Source organism: Doryrhamphus excisus, chromosome 4 (genome assembly GCF_030265055.1).
Source record: "Doryrhamphus excisus isolate RoL2022-K1 chromosome 4, RoL_Dexc_1.0, whole genome shotgun sequence".
Lineage (NCBI taxonomy): Eukaryota > Metazoa > Chordata > Actinopteri > Syngnathiformes > Syngnathidae > Doryrhamphus > Doryrhamphus excisus.
In genome coordinates this window covers 14743479-14767910 of record NC_080469.1, presented here as the reverse complement: position 1 = coordinate 14767910, position 24432 = coordinate 14743479, and the positions used below count along the sequence as shown (strand labels likewise).

Genomic DNA, 24432 nt, shown 5'->3' with positions numbered 1-24432 from the left:
ATGATAAATTCCCTCTTTAGTTCTTTTAATACAAGAAACCAGGGTTCAATTCCACCTTCGGCCATCTCTGTGTGGAGTTTGCATGTTCTCCCCGTGCATGCGTGGGTTTTCTCCCACATTCCAAAAACATGCTAGGTTAATTGGCGACTCCAAATTGTCCATAGGTATGAATGTGAGTGTGAATGGTTGTTTGTCTATATGTGCCCTGTGATTGGCTGGCGTCCAGTCCAGGGTGAACACCGCCTCTTGCCCGAAGACAGCTGGGATAGGCTCCAGCACCCCCGCGACCCTCATGAGGAAAAAGCGGTAGAAAATGAATGAATGAATGAGTTCTTTTAATACTCAGATTTACCATTTTGTACAAAGATGCTGCAGGCTCTGGTGCCCAATCAAAAATGCTATAAAAGTTGTGGCTTTTAAAGTTTAAATAAAAAGCAGCCGTACAAATTCGATAGGGCCCTAATGATGCTTTAGAGTGCCATACCAGGAAGTAGACACCCGTATCATGTTTTGATAGAGGTCATATGCAGCAATTGCATGTTGATCTGACAAATCTTAAGTAATTTTTTATCAAATTTAGGATTACTACATATTTTGCTTGAATAGTAACACCACCATGTTATCTTATACATTTGTAATTAATGCAAGCTTTTTTCTGTAATTTTTGCGCTGGTCTGAGTCATGTTCACATTTTACCTCAAGTGAATGGAAACCACAACAGAGTTCACTTGCTTGTTTGGTGCGCACCAGGGTTGGGATGATTGGCATCCACATGTGACCAAACAAACCACACTAGAAGAGCTAAGTCTTCCAACCACTCGAAGGGGCTATCCACACAGAAATGTTTTCAAGCTCAGTATTTAATTGGTTCAGCCTCTTATGCAGGGTTCTGGGTCCCCTGAAACACGGCTTCCGGTAGAAAACAGCCTGCACAAAAACAATGATGTCACATGACCAGAAGTGAGCTTTAACAATTCGCCAACATAATATCTGAACATTTTGATGGACATTACTCACCCCAGTCCACATTCTCCTGATAATAAATTGTCTTATACGCCATAATGACTGGCAAAACTAATTCCACTTGTCATAAGTCTAGATGAGCTTTGGAAAGCAGAGAACGGTGTACTTACTGTATGCGCTTTCTTCTTCCATGTCATGTTGGTGTGTCATGTGGTTTCATCTGCCTGCTTTGTATTGCATCATTTTCACGCAGTGATTCATTCTCATCTGGATGGGACAATTTACTACGGCACAGGGTAGATGCAATTTTTTTTCAAACTGACTAAAATAAAATAAACTCTCATGAGTGTTCCTGTGTGGACAGGGCTTACACCGTTGACCAATTCGTGATGATGCTACTAGAACAACGCTGGTGACGACAGGTGAGTAAATAGGAATTCAAGGTAACAGACTAAAACCTGGATTTGGCTGCAGGTATTGCAACACACTCGACTCGTAGCCATGGAGGTGAATTTAATGTTCTCTACGCTTTGAAAACGATGGCTAACTAAGGACACTAAAACAGGTGCCAGTCACTACCACACACACACATCAGAAATAGATCACCGTACAAACAGACACACACGCGCCTACAAGGGCTTACACACACACACGCACACACACCCACGCACAACATGAGTAGATCAGAACCTTTGGGGGTTATGAGGCACTCCAGTCATGTGGAAGGATTCGGTGAATGCCGAATATGTCCACTGTTTACTTCAATGGCTGCAAACGTGATAGCTCAGAGACGAAGTGGATTGTAATGACAGACATAGAGCAATAATAAGACGGCCCTGTCTGCAGCAGCTCAATATCCCGTCTGGGGAAGTAGACCGTGTCTTATAGAGTCGACAAAACAACCCACAAACTATTATGCCTGTGTGTCTGTCCCCCCCCCCCCCAAAGCTGATTTTCTTGTCACTGTTTTGCAGCAAGCACATCATCCCCTTACAGTGAAGCCACATCCTCGCTCTCTCCAGCATCTTTCTCACCCTCTCTCTCTCTTTCTCTATCACCCCTGCTGCCCAATTCATTCACCCCACTTCTGTCTGTCTGGCCTTCATTGCTGAGCTTGAACACTATTGCCCTGACGCTAAGGTGTCTGGACAAGGAGACAAGCTGGAACACACACACACTCACACACCACAAAAAGATCTACAGTGAAGTTAGAGCGCCCCCTGGCTTTGTCACAGAAAAATCTTGCACATACTACATTGTTAAACTTTCACTGGTTTGGCACGCCATAGATCATCAGAGATATTAGGATATGGAAGGACATGAAACAAGGACAGGATGTTGCAGTTGGCACCCTACCTATAAGCCAAGTGACACTGCCTTCATTTTTACCGACTAAACAAATACATGAAAAAAAGCGGCTGTCGGGAATAGCGTTTAGGAACAGGTGCAACATTTGTCTTAATGCTAAAGGACTGTGCACCAGGTTTCGACAACTGACTGTTCTCTTTTCGCTATCCTTCTGCTCTGACATGGTGGCTTGCGACCCTTGCATGGCTTGGGGTTGGGGGGGGGGGGTTGCAGATCAAAGGGAGCGAGGTAGTCTTGGAAAAACATTTGGGCTGAGAATGGACGAGAGGTCTGTCAGGAGGCCTTTCACACTGGGATCGAGAGAAGTCCGGCCCGCATATCGGTTTACAAGCGAAAAACAGCAACATGAGAAAGAGGCGGGTGCTAATCCACATACATCTCCCATCAATAATGTGCCTCTTCTTGCTGTAGAACTTTTACCCCAAGCAAACACCCCATGCGGCACAACACCAGCCCAACCCTTCACCCTAAAAAACACTCAAGCGTCATCACAGAGGATTAACCGGAAACCTTGACACAAGCTATTGTTACGGAAGCAAAAAGGGGTTTTGTGTGCTTTTGCCACCCTGAGTTCTTTTTTGTCCCACTTAATATTGTGAGACCGGGGATCTCTCAGCCGTCTCACTAACCTCCATGATGCGTACACACACACCCAACTTGTACATTATCTTCCCATTGCAAAGACAGCTATGAAAGTTGTTGAGAAGCAAAGGGATGAAGTGGCTACAGTGCATTTCTGGGCGGGGTGCGGTGCAAAAAAAAAGTGTGAAGAGTGCTGAGGATGGTGTATAGTATATGTTGTGTGTGTGGCAAGGGGGTGGAGGGTGCTGTAAATCTTGATGTCACTGACAGGAAGACTGTTGCGGGCCATTACCATAAATCTGACAAACACTAATTTGATGGGAGGCTGTATCTGTCTGTTAAAGGACCAGTCTAGACGGTCCCATTGAGGGGTCCTACAGCGTGGCCCTGTTTGTTTCCAGCACCATCTGGATGTGGCAGTAAGGGTCTGCTGTTATGGTTCACATACACACAGCGACACACACACACACACACACACGAATGTACAAACTGCACCATTCCAGCAGCCATGGAAAACGGCTTATGTATGCTTATGTATATTGCCTGGACAATAATGTGAATTTCTTTGTTTAATTCAGTGAGAGTCTATCCCTGTGTCACTGTGGGCAAACATTAAAAACAACAGCTAACCTGTACACATGTCCATACACTGAAGACCTTAACTCTATCTTAAATAACTATGCCAGAAATTGCCTCACATGTACAGCAGCATGTAAGGAAGAAGAAGAATTTGAATACTCTTGCACTTAACCAGGGGTGTCCGATGTGTAACTCAGGGTTCTGCGTGTCCCACAGCTAATTTTATATTTTGTTTTCTAAATTTTCTAATTTTATTGGTTATTCTAAAACTAATACTAAGCACAACAGAAAAATGGCAAATTATTTATGCTGTCGCCTATAACACAATGCTGAAATCTAGGCTTCTTTTTCTTTTTTATTTTCTCATTGAGTGGACCCTTCATTAGTGTACACCCTGGTTACCATATTTTTCCATTGAAAAATTGAAAATGTATTAATTTACACAAACATTTTGCCTCTGTTCACGCACATTTCCTGGTTATCATAGAATGTACATGTCAGGTTATTAACACACTGTGTGTTCGGAACATATTTTTAATCACAAAACAGCCCTGTTAGGACTGTGTTACCATGGACCGGAACCAGTCATTGTCCCCCATTCATTGATAACTATAAAATTTTTGGGTGTCCAGATCAAATTAATTGGATTTGCATTAGTTCTCATGAGAAAAATTTACCCGGATAGGACATGGGTCAGACTTGGGTCAGACCCAAACAAAATGACACTAAACAAAACACTAAACTACATTGCACACATTGACATGCATTGCTTTGGTTTGGTTTGGTAAAGCTGCTCATTTTTAAATATTATGTAATATAATACAATACTCCTAATACTGAATGTTCTGAATTCGATACCACTGTTGAACAGGCAAATACAAGACATTGTCATAAGGGATATTAGCTTCCCATAGTTGACCTTTCCATAATAGACAAACTAGTTGGGAGTGAATCAACAGTGCATCTGCAGTTTGCTGCCAAGTAGTGCACTCAATTTGACACAATTTCTTTAAGACATGAGTAATCAACCCCATCATCAATTCCACACAGTATAATGTATGGTTTTTAGATGGTGCCCTCGTGTTCCGTAGCCATTAGATGACAGATGGGTTCAGCATCTGTAATTGCAAGGTCTGAGTGGGCTTTAAGTGTCCATACTGTATATTGGTTTGGACACTGTACAAATGACACAAAATCAACACAGTTCATTCAGTAACATTAGGGATGAGAACATGGGTACCAAGCATGAATATAATATAATGAAGGAACCTGTTCTTCCATCAACCTTGAATTGGCAGATTGGCAGACTGCTGTATTTCATGGAGAGTGGCTGCAGAGAGTGTATTTGCTTACAAACGTACTGCAAGCATTATATTCCGCTTTGAGTAAGTATGCTACGCCCTATATAGCAAGTGTGTGTGACGTTTAGATATTAAACTTACCTATCATTGAATTCATAGCCTATAGTAACAACCTTAAATTGTTGATCGGCTTTGTGAGACTGCTTTTGTACTGTATGTGTGGACGTGCTACAGACATGGGCAGCCGCGATTGATCACCATCTTACTCAAGACTGAAATGTACAAAAATGTTCATGTTGTTTAACCCCGTAATTGCAAAAAATGCAGATTTTTTTTCTTTTAAACCACTATTAATAACATATGTCGGCCAGCAGTGGTGTTGGTATATTTTTTGGTTGACAAAAACGTAATCTTGAGATGGCGATATACAGCATGTGATATACAGATGTGTTCCGTAGCTGGTCAATAAGAGTAAGGGGACTGAGAGGCCACCGCTTCCCACCCCGCCCGACGCATTTATCTGTCTGGAGCCTACCTTGTAGCCACTGTGTGTTTCTGGAAAAGTACATTAGGTGGAGAATGACAGAGGGGGGAGCATTAAGGGGCCCACCCAAGGACTGTTTTCATGCTGCCTTCTTTTTTTGTATGAGAAAGCAAGGGGCTGAGGTGGTGGCATGGCAGCTGCATTCAAAGACAGACGACACCTTTGCACCGTGGGACATCCGGAGGGTAGATATGGGGCCCACGGAATGAAGGGGTGCCACAGGGCGCCATTATGGTATATAAATCTTGTAATTGGGAAGGGTGATTAGCTTGGCTGAATTAGCATACGGCGGCAAAAACTTTGTTTTCCTGGGCAAACTGTAGGGCAAAAAGATGTTTTTCCATACTCCATATAGAGGATCAAAGCTGGAGGGGCCCCCTTTTGAAGGCCCAGAAACCAGTGTGCAGGAACCAAGGGGGGTGGGGGAGCCCCATCTCATAGACATTAAAGGGGTGTACGGGGTGGCTACTTGTCCCATTTACATCAGTTATAGCACATTTTCATATGGCAACTTGAGATGACAAACTTAATTTTTGGATAAAAACAAATCTTAGGGCCCCCGCTCTCATAGAGATAAGTGTGGGAAAGTTCCAAGCTAAAGGATGTTGTCATTAAATATGAAAGAGCCCTCCCCATCAAGTATTTCTAGGCCCCCTCTGATACAAAAAAAGATCTGATGGGGACCAACTGAACAATAAATCAGTTTTTATATAGCTTCAAATGAGGCTGACGAGTACGACTCACAAGCTGGCAAAACCTTTTCAATCTATTTAATTCCTCCTTTTCCGAAGAATGTGTTAGAAGTAACACATTTAAGCTTTTGCCACCGATGAGCATGTTTATGGCAGCTGAAGTATGATGGACCTAAGAGGAAAATTCATGGCCATTAAGAATAGACTATGCATTTTTGGAAAGGTCAGCTTGTTCCAAATGTGTAGTATGTATAAATCACCACACCCTGTACAAAAGCCTTTGAATTAAAACAGTATCTTTGTTTACATCTTATTAGCAATAACAAAAGCTGATACTGATTTGTCTGCACTGTAAGCAATTAGCCATCTATAAACAGAGCTAATATGGAAAAAAAACAGCCTCTTAGTGAGGCGGTATAAACCATATCTTAAGAGATCCATCATTAAGTCTTGTCCCCTCTCAAAACAAGCACTTCCAGTGAACAATGTTGTTGTGACTTGAACAGGCAGTCCCACGGTTGGCTCATATTAGATGTCTGTTCACCAACAACAACAATACTATGCAGTATAAATCCAACAGGAGATTTTTTTTTTGGCTACCAAGCAGGCACACTAAACGTGAAACTGTGTGTTTACTGAAGTAAATCCCAAAATGTAGTCTCAGTCATAGCAATTTCAAGGATTTTGTGCAACTGGAATAAACGTTTTCTTAACCAAATTATTTTGCATAGGAGATTAAGGATGAAAAGGGCAAGACTGGGTAGTCTGTGAGGCAATGTTCCGAGGAGGATGGGGAGTCGGTGTCAAAATTGGTGTGAGTTGCTTCACTGGGGCTAGGCGATATGGTGAAAAAAAACAATCACAATATATTTTTTCTTACAATTCGATCTCATTTATCACAATTTTCTAAAATGTTTTTAATGTGCCATTTTTAAAGCATTTGTGCTAAAAACTAGAACTATGTTCAAAATTGTATTCAAATACTTTGTGAATATATCAAGACGTTGCAGCGCCAGGCTGAGCACACTCTGCTTGCAGTTTCGTGCTTTATGTATGATCTCTTAGGTGGTGCTTTGTCATATGATTCAACTTTTTTAAACCGACTGCTGTCATATGTTGTATATTGGCTTGATTTGCTCCACATCACTTTGGGGACATCCGCGTTTGGCTACATGTTTGGTTATTCTTTGTATTTCTCCTGCAACTTGCAGACAGAAGCGAAGCTGGTTGGCTGTTGTCACTGACATTTCCACCATGTTTGATTGAATAAATATGCTAACACTAAACATATTCCGATCACTGATCACATGATCGCCAAGCTTCACACAGATTTGTAAATAATTTATGGTTGACAAGAACAACTTTTACCTACATCTTTGTTTACTGTTTCCCAAATCTCGCACAGAAGAGCACACTATTCGAAGACACATTGGTCAGATAATGTTCAGACCGCAGGAGCATCTCATACAAAAATGGAACATAGTCAAGAAATGCAATCCAATTGTTTGCAACTAAAGAATCAGGTTCATGGTCGCAGAAAATTGCCAATTGTACACGATGATCATAATTGGGGCTGAGACAAGAAAGTCAAAACCTCTGGCAGCATGTGGGAAACGGGAGGTCGTTGAGTGCTAAAGCCCTTTAGATGTAGCATGATTGTTTGGTGCTTTGGTGCGTTTGTCAGAAGCTAAGCAGACACATTGTTTTAACCTTAGCCGGAGGAGCCTGTGTTTCATTCCCAGGGGCTGGCTGTGTAGAATGGTCAATGGCTTCAATAGGCCTTCATTAAGCACAGTTAGTGTCAACAGTTAATTATGCAAATTAGGAGACCCAGTATGCAGTTTTGTGAGTGCATGGCCTTCATCGCTACTTCACATGCACAAAATGTACCACCCCAGAGATGCGCACCCGCCATATCCCACATATGTCTGTCATACATTATTTTTGGCTCCTCACTGAAGAATCCTAAATGCGTTATGAGGCCCATACATAAATGGAGGCCAACGAGGCCCCTGAGGTCTCCAGTGGCTTTTCTTGCCATCAAAGAACCTCCGGAAGATCCTTGCTGGGTGAGGCTTTTGAAAACCCACCAAGTTCTCCTCATCAAGACCTGGGATGTAGGGGGGCATTGGCGCCACCTCTAAAACAAAAAAGTGCGTCAAAATTAGGCAAAAAATGCATGACAGCCAATTTCAAGCATTGTTTTCATGATAGTAATGACAGGCACTATGCAACATGCGATGTCAGCGGCCCTATGACTTTCTCAGGCTGGGAAGCCATCGGTAATTAATGATGGCATGCCATGGGCCCCTCACTTGGGACCATCAGTCTCAGAACCCTAAATCTAATGTAACCTAGCTCCTAGTTCTTTTTTGCAGTTTGGATCAGGTACATTGTTGGTAAAGAGGGGCTCCTCTCCATTGTGTAGGCAACTGTTATGGGGGCTAATTTAAACAGCTCCCCCTCAGCCCTCCATCTAAACCCGTTCACCTCTGACTAATTGAAGAGAAGTATAGCGGTCGTTGCGGGGGGCGGAGAGGGAAAGTTTAAAAGGCGGCAAGCTAAAACATTTTACACAACACATTTGCAATCACTCTGTTGTTGACTTTATTTTCCCAAACTTGCAAATAAAGCCCTCTGTTCTAAGGAACAGCCTAAGTGCACTTATATAATAGAAAATGAGAACCAGACTGACACCTACCAGATGTCCACATCACATGAGAACAGCTCTATTTGTGTGATATGGTCATCATAATGTTGAGTGATAAAGAACAAGCTTAGAACCTGTGAACTGTGATATGGGTGTGTTTAGGTTCGGATCTATTCCAGTTCATTTGTAATCTGTCACAAAACAAGTCTGATTTTCAGCTTTTAAGGGTGCTGGTGTTTTGAGTCACTCTGTATGTCACCGGAAAACCCAAGTACAACCGCACAACAAAATATATCATAACTTTGTTGACTTTTAAAACAAAAGTCACAGCCTGAGTAGTTATGTACATTTTTTTACATTCAAAAAGTCCATGGAAGTACCAAACCGTACACCCAGTGTTGAATAATACAGTTACATATTTATTTTTCCAACTTTGGACGGCGCTCTGTGCTGAAAGCTCAGTGTATCTGCGTTCAAGTACTCTGGCTTAGGTTGCATTGTCAAGCATATTCATACCATGATGCAGAGGGAAGCTACATGCAGGCTAGCACATTGCAACACGGCTAACGACTTTCCTGATGTTGATCCTCCACCACCCTTCAGATCTGGTGTTTGGGACCACTTTGGATGTGATGTCAACAATTGCGTGGACAAAAAACAACGGTATGTCGCAAGTGCCACATGCTGAACTTTGTTGGTGGAACTATAACAAACATCCCAACACGTTTACGCCTGGAAAGAGACAAAAACAAGGACCACACACCAGACACAAGATGTGTATGGTATAGAAAAATGTTGGCAATTTCAATCAAATTTAAATTAAAGAAGGGCAGGTCATTTATTTTTTGTATGAAAAAAAATATTGAATCGTAACACAAACGTATCGAACCATACTGACGCATGAATTGTGTGTATCATTGCACCCCTATTGACTGCACACCACAGATTCTACATGGATAAGCCACAAATGCATGTAAGACAGTGTACGCCATGTAGTATAGAAAGTCTGCCATGATGGGAAGCGAGAGGGAAGGGTGTGGCTAACCAGGGCTCTTTTTGGATTGAAATGTCTGAACTAAGTAAATATTTTAATTATTTGGACTTTTAATGAACTTTATGATTCATTTCTCCAATTTCTAAAAAAAAAAAAAAAAAAGAATTTAACCAAATGCATCATCCAAACAATAATAAAATGATAACTCGCTGTCTTTTTATCTAATTGCAGACAAAATGAAATGCAACAAAGCACGTAATTGGCGACAGCATCATGGCCGGCTCTACAGGAAGGACAATATTTTGTCTATAAATTGTGACATTATTCTTTAATCATTATTAACCACTATTGGTACATACATAAATGAAAAAATACCAAAGTTGAGCTTCTGTAGACAAACACAGACTTCCATCAATTTACGGTAATCATTTCAACAACAATCCTAGAAGTCAGAGTACACGTGGGAGACAAGAACGCTCAGAGAGAGCAGTCACAGACTGTACCAGAAAAATATGCGTGACAGCAGCAGACTGAAGTAGAACAGCAAAACCCCACAGTCTTTGACTAAAATCATGGTCCTGCTTGGCTCTTGAATGTTCCTTGTATATAGATAGATGTAGGGACAGCTAAATCCTTGTCTTTTTACACAAAACAGAAGGACCAACACAATCTGAGTTTGGCTTCTGTTGTTTCTATAGTCACTTTACGTCAATTAATGTTTGCTCTGCATTATGATGCCACCTACTGGAGGTCCCAAAATACTTGCCATGTGGTTATAACATTCAACAGCATTACAAAGTATAATTGAAAAACTATGTGTAAGCATCTAAGTGAACACACAGTATATACAAGCATATTCCACCACTGTTCAATTGATGAACAACATAACAGCTTGCAGTGATAAAGAAAGAACTAGAGGACTCCACAGTAACAACAAAATCCCATTCTTACCGGAAGAGCAGTTGGACACCAGAAAAAGGCACATGTGCACGCAAAGAGCCAGAGCCAAGACTGATGGACACATGTGTGTCTGAGAGCATTGCACAGACGCAGACACGGTATGTCACGGGGGAAACATTTACTTAGTCAAACGACAGAAAAGAAAAGACCAAGACCATCTGTGCCATGATTTGAGATGTTGCTGAGATTTTTCGCAGCACTGAGTTACGAGACACGGCATCCCAGGATAGACTGATAATGATTGACATACTGTATACCTGAATCCCTCTCGTAAAAACAACCAGATGTAGGACCAGACAAAAGTTATTGTTTCAAAGTTATTGTATTATATGAATGCAATAATCAACCTCTGATTTGCAGTGATTTAGAAACTATTTTCCCCATAGGAAATAAATGAAATACAAATAATCTGTTCCAGGTTAAATGTCTATATTTGTCGTCAAACTTAGTCAAAATGTAGTTCCGCCAGAATAAAATGATTGCCGTTCATTTGTTGTCTCGTATATGCAAGTGCACATGAACAACAGCAGTCTCATATAAGTGAAGGACACTTTGGAGTCATTGTGTGGTTATGATGGGCGTTACATTCAATGAAACTTTATCAGCTAAACTTTCCTATATTGCCATCACAGCTGACAATAAACAACTAATAATGTGCATGCACAGTTTACGTGGGGTGTAGCTTGCAATGTCGTAGCAGACAGAAGGCAGAAAGCACCTTTTACTGTATAGCTGTAACTTTGACTTACAAAAGTAACATCTCTTAACTGCCTTAGCCATACAAGTGTAAAAATAAGTTAATCATTTGATATGTAGGTTAATAGGTAGGATGACAGTGCCAAAGCCTATATAAATGAGATGACAAGACCCGTCACAGCATCAATTCAGTGAGTGAGTATAGTCAAAACTGTCTCAACTTGAATGAAAAACAACAAAAGCGTAAAGCAAAGGTGATTGACACTCATGGTTACACTCCTAAATAATCTCACTGCTGGCTTTTGGTGTTTTGGTTTCCTTACTATGTCTCAAATATCAGACAGATGCTTCTCAGCAAGTACTGAGTAAAGTAAAAGGACATTTAGCTCAATGTTCAGCAACAGCGCACATACTAAATGCCTTTTCTAAGTCAGAAAGCAAATGTTTGGAGGGGACATATTATAGTGGCCTATTATCTGAAAATGTGCAAGCAGATCCTTAAAGAGCGTGTTTATCAATGCAGCAGGTTTTTAAATGTTTCAACGTGTTTTGGCCGCTGTTCACAGAATCTTGCAAAAGAGGTGCAAAAGGCTGCACACAATAAACCAGATCGTGACATTTCACTGAAAATGTGCACTTCTTTGATGTGGTATTGGCCACATATTATCACAAAAATACCGCAACTTTTCATCGTACTTCCCATACCTCTATCTACAATCGGACCAAGCTTGTTAAGGTTGCTAAACCAAACCAACCAATGCATGAATCTGCAAGAAACAGTGAAGAAATTAATTCAACCATATACAAGATGATTGATAGGGTTGTTTATGCTGTTCCAATGCAAAAGCCCATGCTCAAATACAGCATGCATCTGTGCAGTTATCTATATCTGTGTTGATACAGCATATCCAGAGAAGAGAAGGCCCTCTTGCAGTTAAGCTGAGACGTGATCAGCGACTACATGGCTCCACCCAGAGGACAGAAGATAAAATTGGCCCCACGTTTCTTATTGCTGTTCAGTGACAGACAATATCACCACCTACATCCAGGGGTGCTGCTAGGAATTCTGGGTCCCATGAAAAATCACCTTGGGTCTACCTTGACTACGAAGCATGGTGAAGGCAGTAGTGGACCAAACCATTTCATGCATCTATAGCTATAGTCAATATGGAAGTTTATTTTGGTCAATGTGGATATTTAACTGATGCTACCAAATACAATCGCTATATTAAAAATACATCACAACCAGATTGACACAACCAAAACGCATCAGTCATGGGCCCTTGGAATTGTCCAAACTTTTCCCCCCTGTACAGTGCCCCAGCCTACATCCACTAGAACTTGATCTTGATATATGCCAAGCATGCCCATTAGGTCGATCACATGTGTCACACACGTCATAAACGTCACTTTGTAAATGTCAGCTGACATTAAGCTCCCCTTCAGATTTGTGGCAAAGTACAGTAAGTGGTGAACAGCCGTCTTAAGCAACACACAGAAATGCTAATTCCATCATAACTCTACTGCTGAGTTATTAACAAAAGTTATCTGTTCACTTGTAGCAAGTAGTTATGTAAAAAAAGTCCATTGTTTGATGGCTTGGCTTCACGTCCTGAACTCCGCTATAGAAATGTGTGTGTTATTATTATTATTTGATGATTATTTGGAAAATGTGCCCATTGGTGAAACCTTTTTAATATGTTGCCTTGACCCTGGCTGCATTGTCTTTTGCGTCATCATTTTCATTTCTTCTATATGTGTAATGTTTGAGAAAGTCCAGATTAGCCCACAACATAAAGTAGGCTTTGAGTTTTGACACCCCTGATGTAAACGATGAAGTTTCCTTCCTCCATTTAAAAGGCATATATTGTGATAACTCTTAATTCCTGCAAACCACAGGCTGTAAAAAAAAATCCTACAATGAAGATAAAGCAGCATGTAGCCAGAGGGCTTTACTTCCGGCTATAGAAAACAGGTAAGATGCAGCAGTTTAAATAACCAACCATATTGAAACTGCAGCAGTGTACGATCAAAAACAACAGAGGGCGCCATTGCTTTCTACAAATGTACTACGGAGTCAACCTGAGTCAGTCAAATGTGGCCTAGACTAAACCAGTAGATAGTTCAATTATTTGACTATTTGTATATGATATTAAAGGATGTCCATAAAATCTCTTTACAATTTAACACATTCCTTACAAAAGCAAATTAATCCTGGGATCTGTGGAAATCATTTCAAAGTGAAAATAAATATTGACTGTTTTGTTTATTGCACCAGTTTTTTGAAATATTCAATTAAGCACTGCCTCATTAATGAGGGCTAAAGCACCAGTGATGTTTTGCTTCAGGGTTTTGATAACCCGTGTGAAATTCTCTTTTACATAAAGAAACAAAAAAAGAAGTATCCATATATCTATCCATCCTTAATGCAATCTTTGACATAACCCCACAGAAAGAAGTCGAGGGAAGGGATTATTTGGTGAACGAGGTGAGGTGGCCTGGGAATTATTAATCTTACTTAACAGAAGGGGTACCTGAGAAACCCAAATTACAAACTTTTATCATCACACGTAGAATAAAGTTGATGAACATAGATCACTAGTTGCTTTTGTGATACATGGTTAAATTGCAAAGAGACTGAGTGGACAGCCTGTATATCTGATACATTTCATGTGAGTCAACCCGAGCAGGCATTGGAATAAAAAGGCGACTGTCATGCATTGAATACTAAATGCTTCTTTAGACTTCTCTTTGTTATTGTATTGCACTGACATTGCATTGTTTCTGCAAATGGCAACACATACTCATTCCTTTGATTGTTTAAGTTTTAGGAAGGAGGATTCCAAACGGTGGGTATTTCTTTGTTTAATATAGAGCTGTCAGGAATAGTAATTGGAGCATGATTGTTCCAGTCTAACAAGTTGGAGTCCCTTAGAGATTTCTACAATGCAGCACACCAACTGCAGTGCCCATGCCATGTATATCTATTAATGTGTAATAGCAGTAATTCCAAATGTTATATTTGATTTTATTAAATGTGATTTAGTCTTAGGGGCTAGGTCAGAATTTCCACGTGCAGATTAAGGGTTGCCATGTGCATACTGTCGTTCATTTCCATTTTAGTGTGAATGTATTGGATTAGAATCTCTGAAAGGGGCTAAAATTTAATCTCACATTTTTTTTTGTCGGCCAGAGATGAACAATAATCCTTAAATCTCCCAAATTACAGATATAAGGTCTCTCGTTGACAGGCCACACGAGGGCAAGGATGTGCAGAGGGTTATTCCAAAATAAGAAAAAAGAAATCCAATTTACTGTGTGAGACAAATGAGGTATTTCAAGATTTAATCAAGTAGAGTTTAAAGATTACCTATTGTGCTCATTTTTCGCCCCTTTGTATTGAGTTGTGGACTCATATAAAGCAGCTACACACGATAACCAGCAAAGAAAGTGTTCTAGTTCTTCCAGAATCTGTACCTATTCAGCTGTATTTCTTTGGACGGTCTGTTTTAATGTATTCCACCCACGGCCCGCCTCCACTCTGCTGTGGTTAGTCACAATGCCAAGTGCTTAGAAACACTTCCAGTTGGTGGCACCAATTTTATAGTAGTTGATAAACGCCGATTTATCTTTTTAAAGTGTCCGCTTTAAAGGTGACCTATTATGTTTTTTCCACTTTCGGAACCTCTAAATGTAGTTAGAGTGTTGTAGTCTCGTGTTAACGGATGCCAAAGATAATTTGGAAGTGAACCCTGAAAGAAGTTTGGGATGGCTCAAGACGCTCAGCTTCAAAAGGCGTGGTAATACTTCACCTTTGTGATATCACAGAGGGGCAGACTTCCTTATATGATTAATAGTTTGGGGAGGGCAGAGGTTTCTATATAAGGAAGTCCGCCCCTCTGATGTCACAAAGGAAGGGTTTTACCACGCCTTTTCAAACTGAGCGTTTTGATCCATCCCAAACTTGTTTCAGGACTCACTTCCAAATATGCAGACCTCATTATCTGAAACCTTGGCATTGTTTAACACAGGAATACAACATTCTAACTACATTTATGGGTCAGAAAAGTGGAAAAAGCATAATAGGTCCCCTTTAAGACATTATCCTGAATGTACCCTTTGTGGTCTAAAGGCTGCCCTACAGGTTTCCTGAACCATAAATCAGTGTGAAACATGGGTAACAACCCCTAAACACTAACATCTGTTTCCCTTTCTTTTTATTATTAAGCCATTTATTCAGAGTAATCTTTACATGCATTGTTTTGAAGGGAAGTTCCAATCTCTGTGCATAATAGTTAAGGGAAAATTCACTTTAAAAATACTCTTTGATACTTTCATAAAATGACATTCAGAACTTACAAAAGCCAAGTGCTTCAATTTACTGTTTTTCCACATGGAGGACCAACAATGACAAAAAACTAAATAATAAGCGGGTGTGCTCCGACTCCCCTCATGTTGGCCTCTCTGACCTCTCTTTAATCAGCAATGTAATAAGACACACCTGGGTAACAAAACACACCTTCAACATGTTGCAATACTTTTTCTCCCATGAAAAATGGGTGGATGCTAACTTCTAGATTGTGCATCTTGATCCAAATGCAGCTACCTCAAAAGAAAAGCTGAAATGTTGCTCTCGCCATACCTCCAATGCCAGATTTTAGGCTCTAAAATCAATTCTGAAATGAAAATATCAATGCTGTGAAACTTCAATCATTTAAGGTAATCTGTATCATTAGCAAGAACACAGTTTAAGTAAAAAAAAAAAAATCCTGGTCTTCAATGTGTTGCCAAAAGTTGTTAGCTGCCTCAATAGCATTGACCAGCGGCGGTATGGCCGCATTATTGTCAGCCTGATGTGATTCAGAATGAGACAGGAATCAAGGATAGGCAACAACGTTTTAGTTGCCAACAAGCACATCATCCGGAAACGGACATTTATGGAAAAGTTAGAGCTTCCACTATGAAATAATAACATAACATTGTGATTATTTATGTTGTGACCCTTCTTGAGCCACTTCATTGCATTTCACTATTTGTGTTTGCTTTTTCATTAAGAAAATATTGTATTTTTGGTAATGGTATTATTTCATTTGAACATGCATCAGATTACAATTGAGTGCATCACATAATCAGTTCCCAGTTCCACATGTCCAAAAGGAGTAGGAAGAAGCAAAGCTTATTAAATCCTAGCCCTCCATCTGGCACTTTTACAATCAGTAACTGTTACATGTGTTTACTTCCTTCTATTTTTTGTGACTTGAGTTACAGAATTTGCCACAGTACACAACATTTTATTTATTTACTATATATTTAGAAATAAATCAGGCTTTTGTACATATGTTCCACTTTCATTGTGTTGTATTATATGGTTTTGAAATGACTGTTTTGACTTGACTTTTTTCCTTTTTCAATAAAGATATTTCAAAATAGCACAATCTGCAATTACAATGTGGTGAAACCGTGATATTATTGCCCAAGGTTACAGTATCATACCTTCAGAATCTCATACCAGCCCATGGCTACACAAGTTTAAGTGGATGTTCCATAGGGATTTTTGTTCTGCTTGGCAACAATGCATATAATGCAAGTTGAAGAGACATGCGTCTAAAACAATCTACTAATCCTCCTGGTTCCTGGTATACAAAGTTCACAAAAGGCTAATCGACACATGTCAAAAAGGAAGTCCTTTGCGTTTACTCAAACAAGCATGCCTAGGTCCTTCCAAAAAAATTGGACAAAACAAAATAAACTGATAATGCTTGGCATTCAACATGTGTGTGTGTGTGTGTGTGTGTGTGTGTGTGTATGCGTGTGTGTATCTTTCAATCAACATCCCACCAGGTCCTGTGGCTATTTTCAAGTGTGGGACATTCATGGCCCAAGGCTGCTCCCATCCTGCTTTAGAAAAAGAACGGAAGCAAGTTGGAAATAAGGTGGTCCCACACTGTGAGAGTACAGCTGAGTTTACATTGAATAAAAACTTCCTATGACACACAACATCCATTAAAAAAAACAATACTTCTTCGACATTTATCACTCCTGGTTGTTTTAAAACCATCTTGTGAAATATAGCATAAATTATCCATTGTGAACATTGTACTGTATGCTTGTTCAGGATGTCGTAGGAGATGCTGAGAGTTCAAAGTTCATGTTATTCTACCATGAGGTAAAGTCTTAGTAAGATGAGGGATTACACCCACTACCTGAGCATAGCAAGATAAGGACGCTAAAAATAGCACTTCCTGAAGACAGTGCAACTTGCCTCACAGTAAACACTGATTCAAGGAGGGTGGCTGTTGGGATTTAAATTTGATTCCTTAAGAGTGCCTGTTTCAAGAACAAACAAGGAAAAAAACTGTCTTGCAAAGGAGAAACTAGAAAGATTACAAGCTATTTCACCTTTTTCTCTTTACATTTTGCCTTTTTTGCTCAGTATTTGAGATTTTTCTCTTTTCTATCATTTTGTTTGTTCAATGTGCTGCGGGCCAGTAAAAAACAAGATGCAGGCTACCACAAACCAAACAACAACCACAAATAAAAACTCAAAAGCCTGGCTCTGCATGAAATAGATGACTGGTCAACAACGCCATCATTCGTTAATGTATGTATGTTTATGAATGAGTCTACTATATGCTGAATGGAGGAGACAATACAGAGCTATGAAGTATAAAGACATCAAAAACTATGAGAACTGACAAAAGATCACAGATCACATATAGATATAGATCACATAGAGCACATAAATAACTTGGTACCCCCCATTTTGATCAAAGTTGGTGGGAAATGTATAAAAATGTGCGGTATTAAACTTCCCCGCTTCTGTGCCACCGCTGGATACTTGTGTATGACAAGTTTTGCACTCTCCAGACATTAATGGAAAATACTGATGGCCAGCAACACGTTATTTGTTGCGAGTCTAGAATCAACTACCTGTATCACAGAATGCAAAACTTGTCATGCAAAAGTTTCCCGTGGTGGCACATAACTGGGGAAGTTCAACACGGCCAACCTAATCGTGCATATGAAGCGGTATCACACGGGAAAGTACGTCCTCAGCTACAACAGGAAAGACCAAGGAAGCTTTAAACACTTAATTGAGCATCTCAAACCTTGCTACTACACTACCACTGAGATTTTTAAAAATGAATTATCACATTGATAGTTGAATCAGACTCCTGTAAATTGTCAAATAGTCAGCTATTCTCTATTTTTTTTAATAACCGTTTCAGTTCATTCTTCCATTTTATCTTTTTATTATTGTATTTTACATGCCCTTCATATTTCCTGTGTACAGTGTGAGTGGCTCAGGCATTAATTTAGGTATAATTTTGCTGTACTTAACACATCAGTTCATTTCAAATCCACACATTCATAAAGTAAACGTTGGCAGCAGCATATCTTCCATCTTCAATCCGAGGTACTGCGTAGTGCAACCTCCAGTGTGCTTTTTAACTTTAATTAGGCCATTCCAGTGTGCACACTCCACTGGGTTTGTTTTCCCAATTAAGCACGAACCGGGCTTGAGACTGTTGGTCTAAAAGATGTAGCCTGAGTCTGGAGGGAGGGTCATTTTCCAGCCCATTAATGACATAATGAAGTGACCACAACATGCCTAATAGGAACCCTTTAACCTCTAACGGTCAAGGGAGTCTGGTGGATGTTGATTTTTGTGTTTAAAATATTAAGAGGATCCTTGACACACATGTGACACCTGCTGAGCCAAATCAAACAGAAAACAATGTAACAGGATTCATCACATTTTAAAATCACTTCACTCATTAAAATATGGGCCCTTCACACTCCAAGGTGCCTCTACATATCATCTTCCATGAAGCCTAATCAGCATATGTATTGTTAGAAATGTACACATGTATACAAAACGGATGGCCACTCCTCCCAATCCCCAACACTCTCCCTTTCCTACACAACACAGGGCCTCTCTCAGTTCACTCAGACATCTCCTCTATCCTGAAAGGCACAAAAAGATATTATGCTCCACTTCTCCTTGAATTTATGTTGTCGGTTATATACTTTTTCCTTTTGCCCGCTAGTTTTGTTGAATGTTTTCGCTGGAACACTCGAGGACACAGCATGAGCTTGTTCACATTTCCAAAAGACACCATTCGCCTCGTCAGATGCGTCCATGAACTTTGTAGGACAAATGTCACAGCCCCACAGATGGAAATAAAGTCGAAAACCCACAAAATGATTGACTGTGGAAAATCATGCCAAGGTAGCAGTAAGTGAATCTCCATTTGTCTCCATGATAGGCAGCCTAGTGCTCATGGCAGCTAATTCAGGGCTAACGCCCATCAGACTATCTTTTGTAGCATGCAACAATAAAGCTAAAGGTTCATTTTTTGCAGCGTCACTATGAATCTCGTCATAATTATATGGGTTTTCATGCCACTGAACTTACTAAACCACAATTGTTGTCTATCATCTTCAGCTCTGTGCAGTGTGTAAAGAGCAAGATGATAGCAGTGGCCAGTAAAACATATACTCCTCACAACACAATATTAGTGAATGTGAATTAGTGTTATTATTGTTGTCAATACGCGTTTATGGCTGTTCTTGTTTGCACCTGGTTTCCGGTAAGCTTCCTTGACCTGTATTGTTAGCAAACATGGCTTGCTGTCGTCTTTCCAGCTGTTTCAGTCAATAAATCCATATTTATTGACTAGATATATTCTAGGAACCTTAAAATAATAATATGGGAGTTCATTCCAGGGCTAAATAAGCAGTGCACTGCACTTAGTTGTGACCAAGTGTTATATCATAATTATCACAACACAATATCAGATAAGACAATATGTAACATTCTTGGCTTTGCTGTGAGTTTGTGGCTGCATGTGTTAGAATTTGGTTCCTGGAAAGTCTTGATTTGGTGTGCTTGAGAAAGTGTCAAGGCTTCCTTTGACCACATGGTTGTTTATTAATAAGTATTTTCCATAACACAGCAGCAACAAAACCAACATCGTAATAACAGTAAGGAACAAACTGCCCAGCCAGCATTAACACTGCTGATTAGTTCATAGTAAAAAAACAGTGCAGATGTGTAATCATGTAGACGGCCACTGTAGAGAATCAACAGTTATTTGATGAAAGGCGATAATTAGGAGTGTTTGTTGTTTCCTGGTGGCAACAAGCAGTTCCATCCTCAACTGAAGTTGGACAGTTAGTGATGAAGAATATTTGCACCAGCTCAATCTCCTGTCTCACCCCGGCTAATTTCTAGAGTGCACAGTGTGACTGAACAGTTTTGCAGAGAACAAATCAGCAGGAACATGGTGGTAAAGGCCAAAGTGTCAAAAACGGAGGGATCACATCCAGCCAAGAATGTCTGCAATAAGAGACTCTTTCAAAGAGAAAAGCCAAAATAATGTTACAGGTGAAAAAACTATTAGTGTGAGTTGACTCATAAAACCGTCTTGGCTGAGACACAGTGACCTCGCATCCTCATCAGAGAGAACATTAAGTACACATGGAATACAAAAAGAGATTAAAAACAAGAGCTGTATAAAAACGTGTTCCTTTACAAAGATAATGTTCACTTTTTACTGTCAGAGATGCGGTCATTTAACAAAATGTTGACTATTGTGGTTGTAGTGCTGTACTGTCTGAGACTCTAATATGGTTTACCTTTAAAACCACAATAACACACGCTAATAATATCCAAGACACTCTCAATCAAAACAAACCATTTCCTAAATCTGCAAAGATATTTTTGATATAGCTCTTGTATCAGTGCATGTTTTTCTTTGGATGCATTCACATGTGTCATTTTTGGTCAAGTTAAAACAGACTGTTGTCTGTTTGCACTGCTAGTACACTTCATTTGATCAAATGTGAACGCAAATGTGAAGTCCAGGACCAAAAAGACCAGACCAAACAGGTGAACAGACTAAGAGATGGGTGTCGGCGTGCCTGCTAGCAGATTCTAGTCCAGAGTGAGGAAAGTGGGAACGCCGACTGCGTCAACAGACCAAAACACAACGTACGATGTCACCAAATGCGACCGTAAGCAGGAAATGGTTAGCAACAACCAACTACAATCTGAGTGAAAAGCATTAAAAAAATCTTTTAGTTGTAGAGTAGGTGAAGTTACCAGAAACTGTCAGTGGGTAAAATCTGCCAAAAAAGGGAAAGTCCTACGAGTGAATGTGACGTCATGTTTGAGGTTGACAATGTGCAAGTCACATATGCAATTGAGACCACCAGTCTATTTTTAATTTTTGGTCCAGCCCACAGTGTGAACACACCCTTAAATCATGTTTCCCCCGAGGGTTTACCATGTTGCTTCTTGATTGTCGAGCTCTGGGGGCAGCCGGTCAGATGAGGTCTCCCTCACTTAAGTGACATAATAACAGTAACAATAAGTCCATCACATATTCACAGCATACAACCCAGTCCCCTGTGTCAAATACTGTACATCCGCCTGTATGATATGAACAGAGGATGAATGGACTTACACTGAAGCCAACATCCATCTACAGTGTTCCCACACATTTGATTCATGTGCGACTAAGGGGGATGAGTCATGTGTGAGACACAGTATTAATAGGTGCAACGCGTCTCACTGTTTTGAAGCCACTTTCCAGAAATCAGCTAATGTTTAATTAAATTGGTTTTTTAAAAAAAAAAAAAAAAAAGGTCACCACGTTGGCTTAAGGAATAACATGAGTTAAAATATAATTGAAAAAATTCCACCTTTCAAAACTAGAATCAACAAGATGTCACCAAAACAAGCCTACCACTACAATTCCCCACTAATAGAAGCATATAAGCAACGTCTTAATTGTGTAGTAACAGCTAAAGACTTATCATCTACATATCTTAATTCAAAATCCATCAAGGTTAACATCCTCTTGTTCTTTACTAAGGTTTTCTTGTGCCCTGCTCAGATAAAACAGAGCAAACACTCACTATTCAATGACCAGGCAACAGCCATAGTTGGGTAAGCGGCTGCCTCAAAACACAAGGAGCAATCACAGACATTGCACAATTGAGCACACACTCAATGCAAGCAAACCTCTCTGGATCACAGACTGGAGCATTTGGGAATGTTCTTACCGTGTAAAGCCCAATCCTGCACAAGGCAAGGGAGAGCTGCATGCGCTCCGACATTGCGCTCAGCAACAGGCGTATCCCGCGGCAACAAGCAAGCCAAGCCTCCCTGCGTGAGTGAATGGATGGACGGATGGAAGGAGGCGGATCGGGAGTAGCTGAGCTAAATGGTGCCAGGTCAATGACAGGAGCCTGGTGCTTTGCTGCCTCACTGAGGTGTTTTGACAGAAGGGTAGTGAAACTCGCCTTGTGTTTACCCACCATATTCATTCATGAATACTAAAAAAAAAATGACATTGTCACAAGGATCAGTGAGCTTGGGCAAGAGATTACTTTGTGTGACTGTCTCTTACCACAGTGATTAAGGGCTCAGTGACAACTACAGATCCAGAATAAGACCACAAATTGGATTAGTCACCATTACACACCCACACACTATGCCCATACTGTAAGCAGGGCTTCAAGTTGAAAATACTGCACTTTGTTTGTGTGTATGTGTATGTGTGTGTGTGTGTGTGTGTGTGTGTGTGTAGGCGAATGAAGGAAGGAGCCGACCACTGGAGCTTGCGGCGGACATGGGGGTGTTTTTTGAAGACTTTGGTGGAGGTCAACAGGTCGGGGAGCTGTGATGTCTGGTAATAGTCGCCACTACTGCCTGCTGAATGGCCACTATTAAGGAATGTCCAACTGTCCTAATGTAGGTAATAATGTTTCAGAAATTTGAAAAGTCTTTATATATACTGTAACTTTTTTTTACCACTCACTTTTCAAACATGCCTCTCCTTGACCACATGTTCATTTATTAAAGTTAAGTAAGTTAATCCACACAACACAGTAGCAACAGAATACCACTAAGGAGTTAACTGCTCAGACAGTCTTTGTCAATAATAACGTACTATGCAGAGAAGTATTATTTTTAATTGTATTATTCTTTGCAATTTTTGTAGCTTTTTAAAGACAACTACACCAAGGCACATAACTACACACAATATACTACATAAATGGGTGTATCTAAAGGTTTTATTGAAGTGTTTTTTTCTTACCAGAGATGATCTTTATAATTTAGCATCGGTGGGAGTACTTCCTTTCCCCAGAGTGCTTTGCTGTACAGTTTTTGTGAAAAATGCTGGAAAGCATCTGGTTGGAGCTCACATAGTTGGTTAATATTCTGCATTATATGTTGGTAGTGTATTTTCTGGTTTTATCCCGCTTTTGTGTTGCTGTGTGTACTTACTTGACACCAGGAAAAGGAATTGTGTGTGACATGGCGACCCTCCGCTATTCGTAGGTAATATGGCATGTCTCACAAACCACAAAACACTTGAGTACCATCTAGTGGCGCAATAATAATAATTAATAGCACAATTATCGACCAGCAAAATTTATCATGACAGGCCTATCTGCATGTTTCAAGTTAAACTGCAAGAAAATTGGAATAATATGGCAGATCACTCATTACACAGGGCTGTATATTAAGCTTTTTCACTCCAACCACAGGTTTCCTTTTTGTTTTTTTTCCTGATTTCGGAGTCACCACAGGTGGGCTCCTAAATTTAAATTTGCTCCTAATTGCTTCATGATGGAGCGGCACGATCGTAGAGTGGTTAGCGCGCAGACCTCAAAGCTAGGAGACCAGGGTTCAATTCCACCCTCTGCCATCTCTGTGTGGAGTTTGCATGTTCTCCCCGTGCATGCGTGGGTTTTCTCCGGGTACTCCGGTTTCCTCCCACATTCCAAAAACATGCTAGGTTAATTGGCGACTCCAAATTGTCCATAGGTATGAATGTGAGTGTGAATGGTTGTTTGTCTATATGTGCCCTGTGATTGGCTGGCGACCAGTCCAGGGTGTACCCCGCCTCTCGCCCGAAGACAGCTGGGATAGGCTCCAGCACCCCCACGAACCTCGTGAGGAAAAAGCGGAAGAAAATGAATGAATGAATGAATGCTTCATGATGATAAATGGATAAATGTATTTATTTATTATGGATAAATTGCTTCAAAATTTGGAGCAATGTGAAACTTCTTAGATAAAACAC

At 40.3% G+C, this 24432-nt stretch overlaps 1 protein-coding gene and 1 long non-coding RNA gene across 6 annotated transcripts in view; one reads left to right on the top strand and one right to left on the bottom strand.

Moving 5' to 3' along the window:
• Nucleotides 1-24432, bottom strand: part of LOC131128643 (ADP-ribosylation factor-like protein 15) — an 89304-nt gene that overhangs the window by 58107 nt on the left and 6765 nt on the right. The window contains exon 1 of one of the 5 annotated variants that reach the window (XM_058071695.1): nt 22403-24170. The exons of 1 other annotated variant lie outside the window; for it this stretch is intronic. In XM_058071695.1, the coding sequence (XP_057927678.1) occupies nt 22403-22666 (264 nt within the window). In that variant the 5' untranslated portion in view covers nt 22667-24170. Of the gene's footprint in view, nt 1-1133; nt 1877-22402; nt 24171-24432 lie in introns of those variants that run through there. 3 more of the 5 variants (XM_058071696.1, XM_058071693.1, XM_058071697.1) reach the window with 3 other exon arrangements.
• On the top strand, nt 1238-13549 carry LOC131128644 (uncharacterized). The gene is made up of 3 exons (XR_009129678.1): nt 1238-1259; nt 1328-1385; nt 12233-13549. It is a non-coding gene; the product is annotated as an uncharacterized LOC131128644 (long non-coding RNA).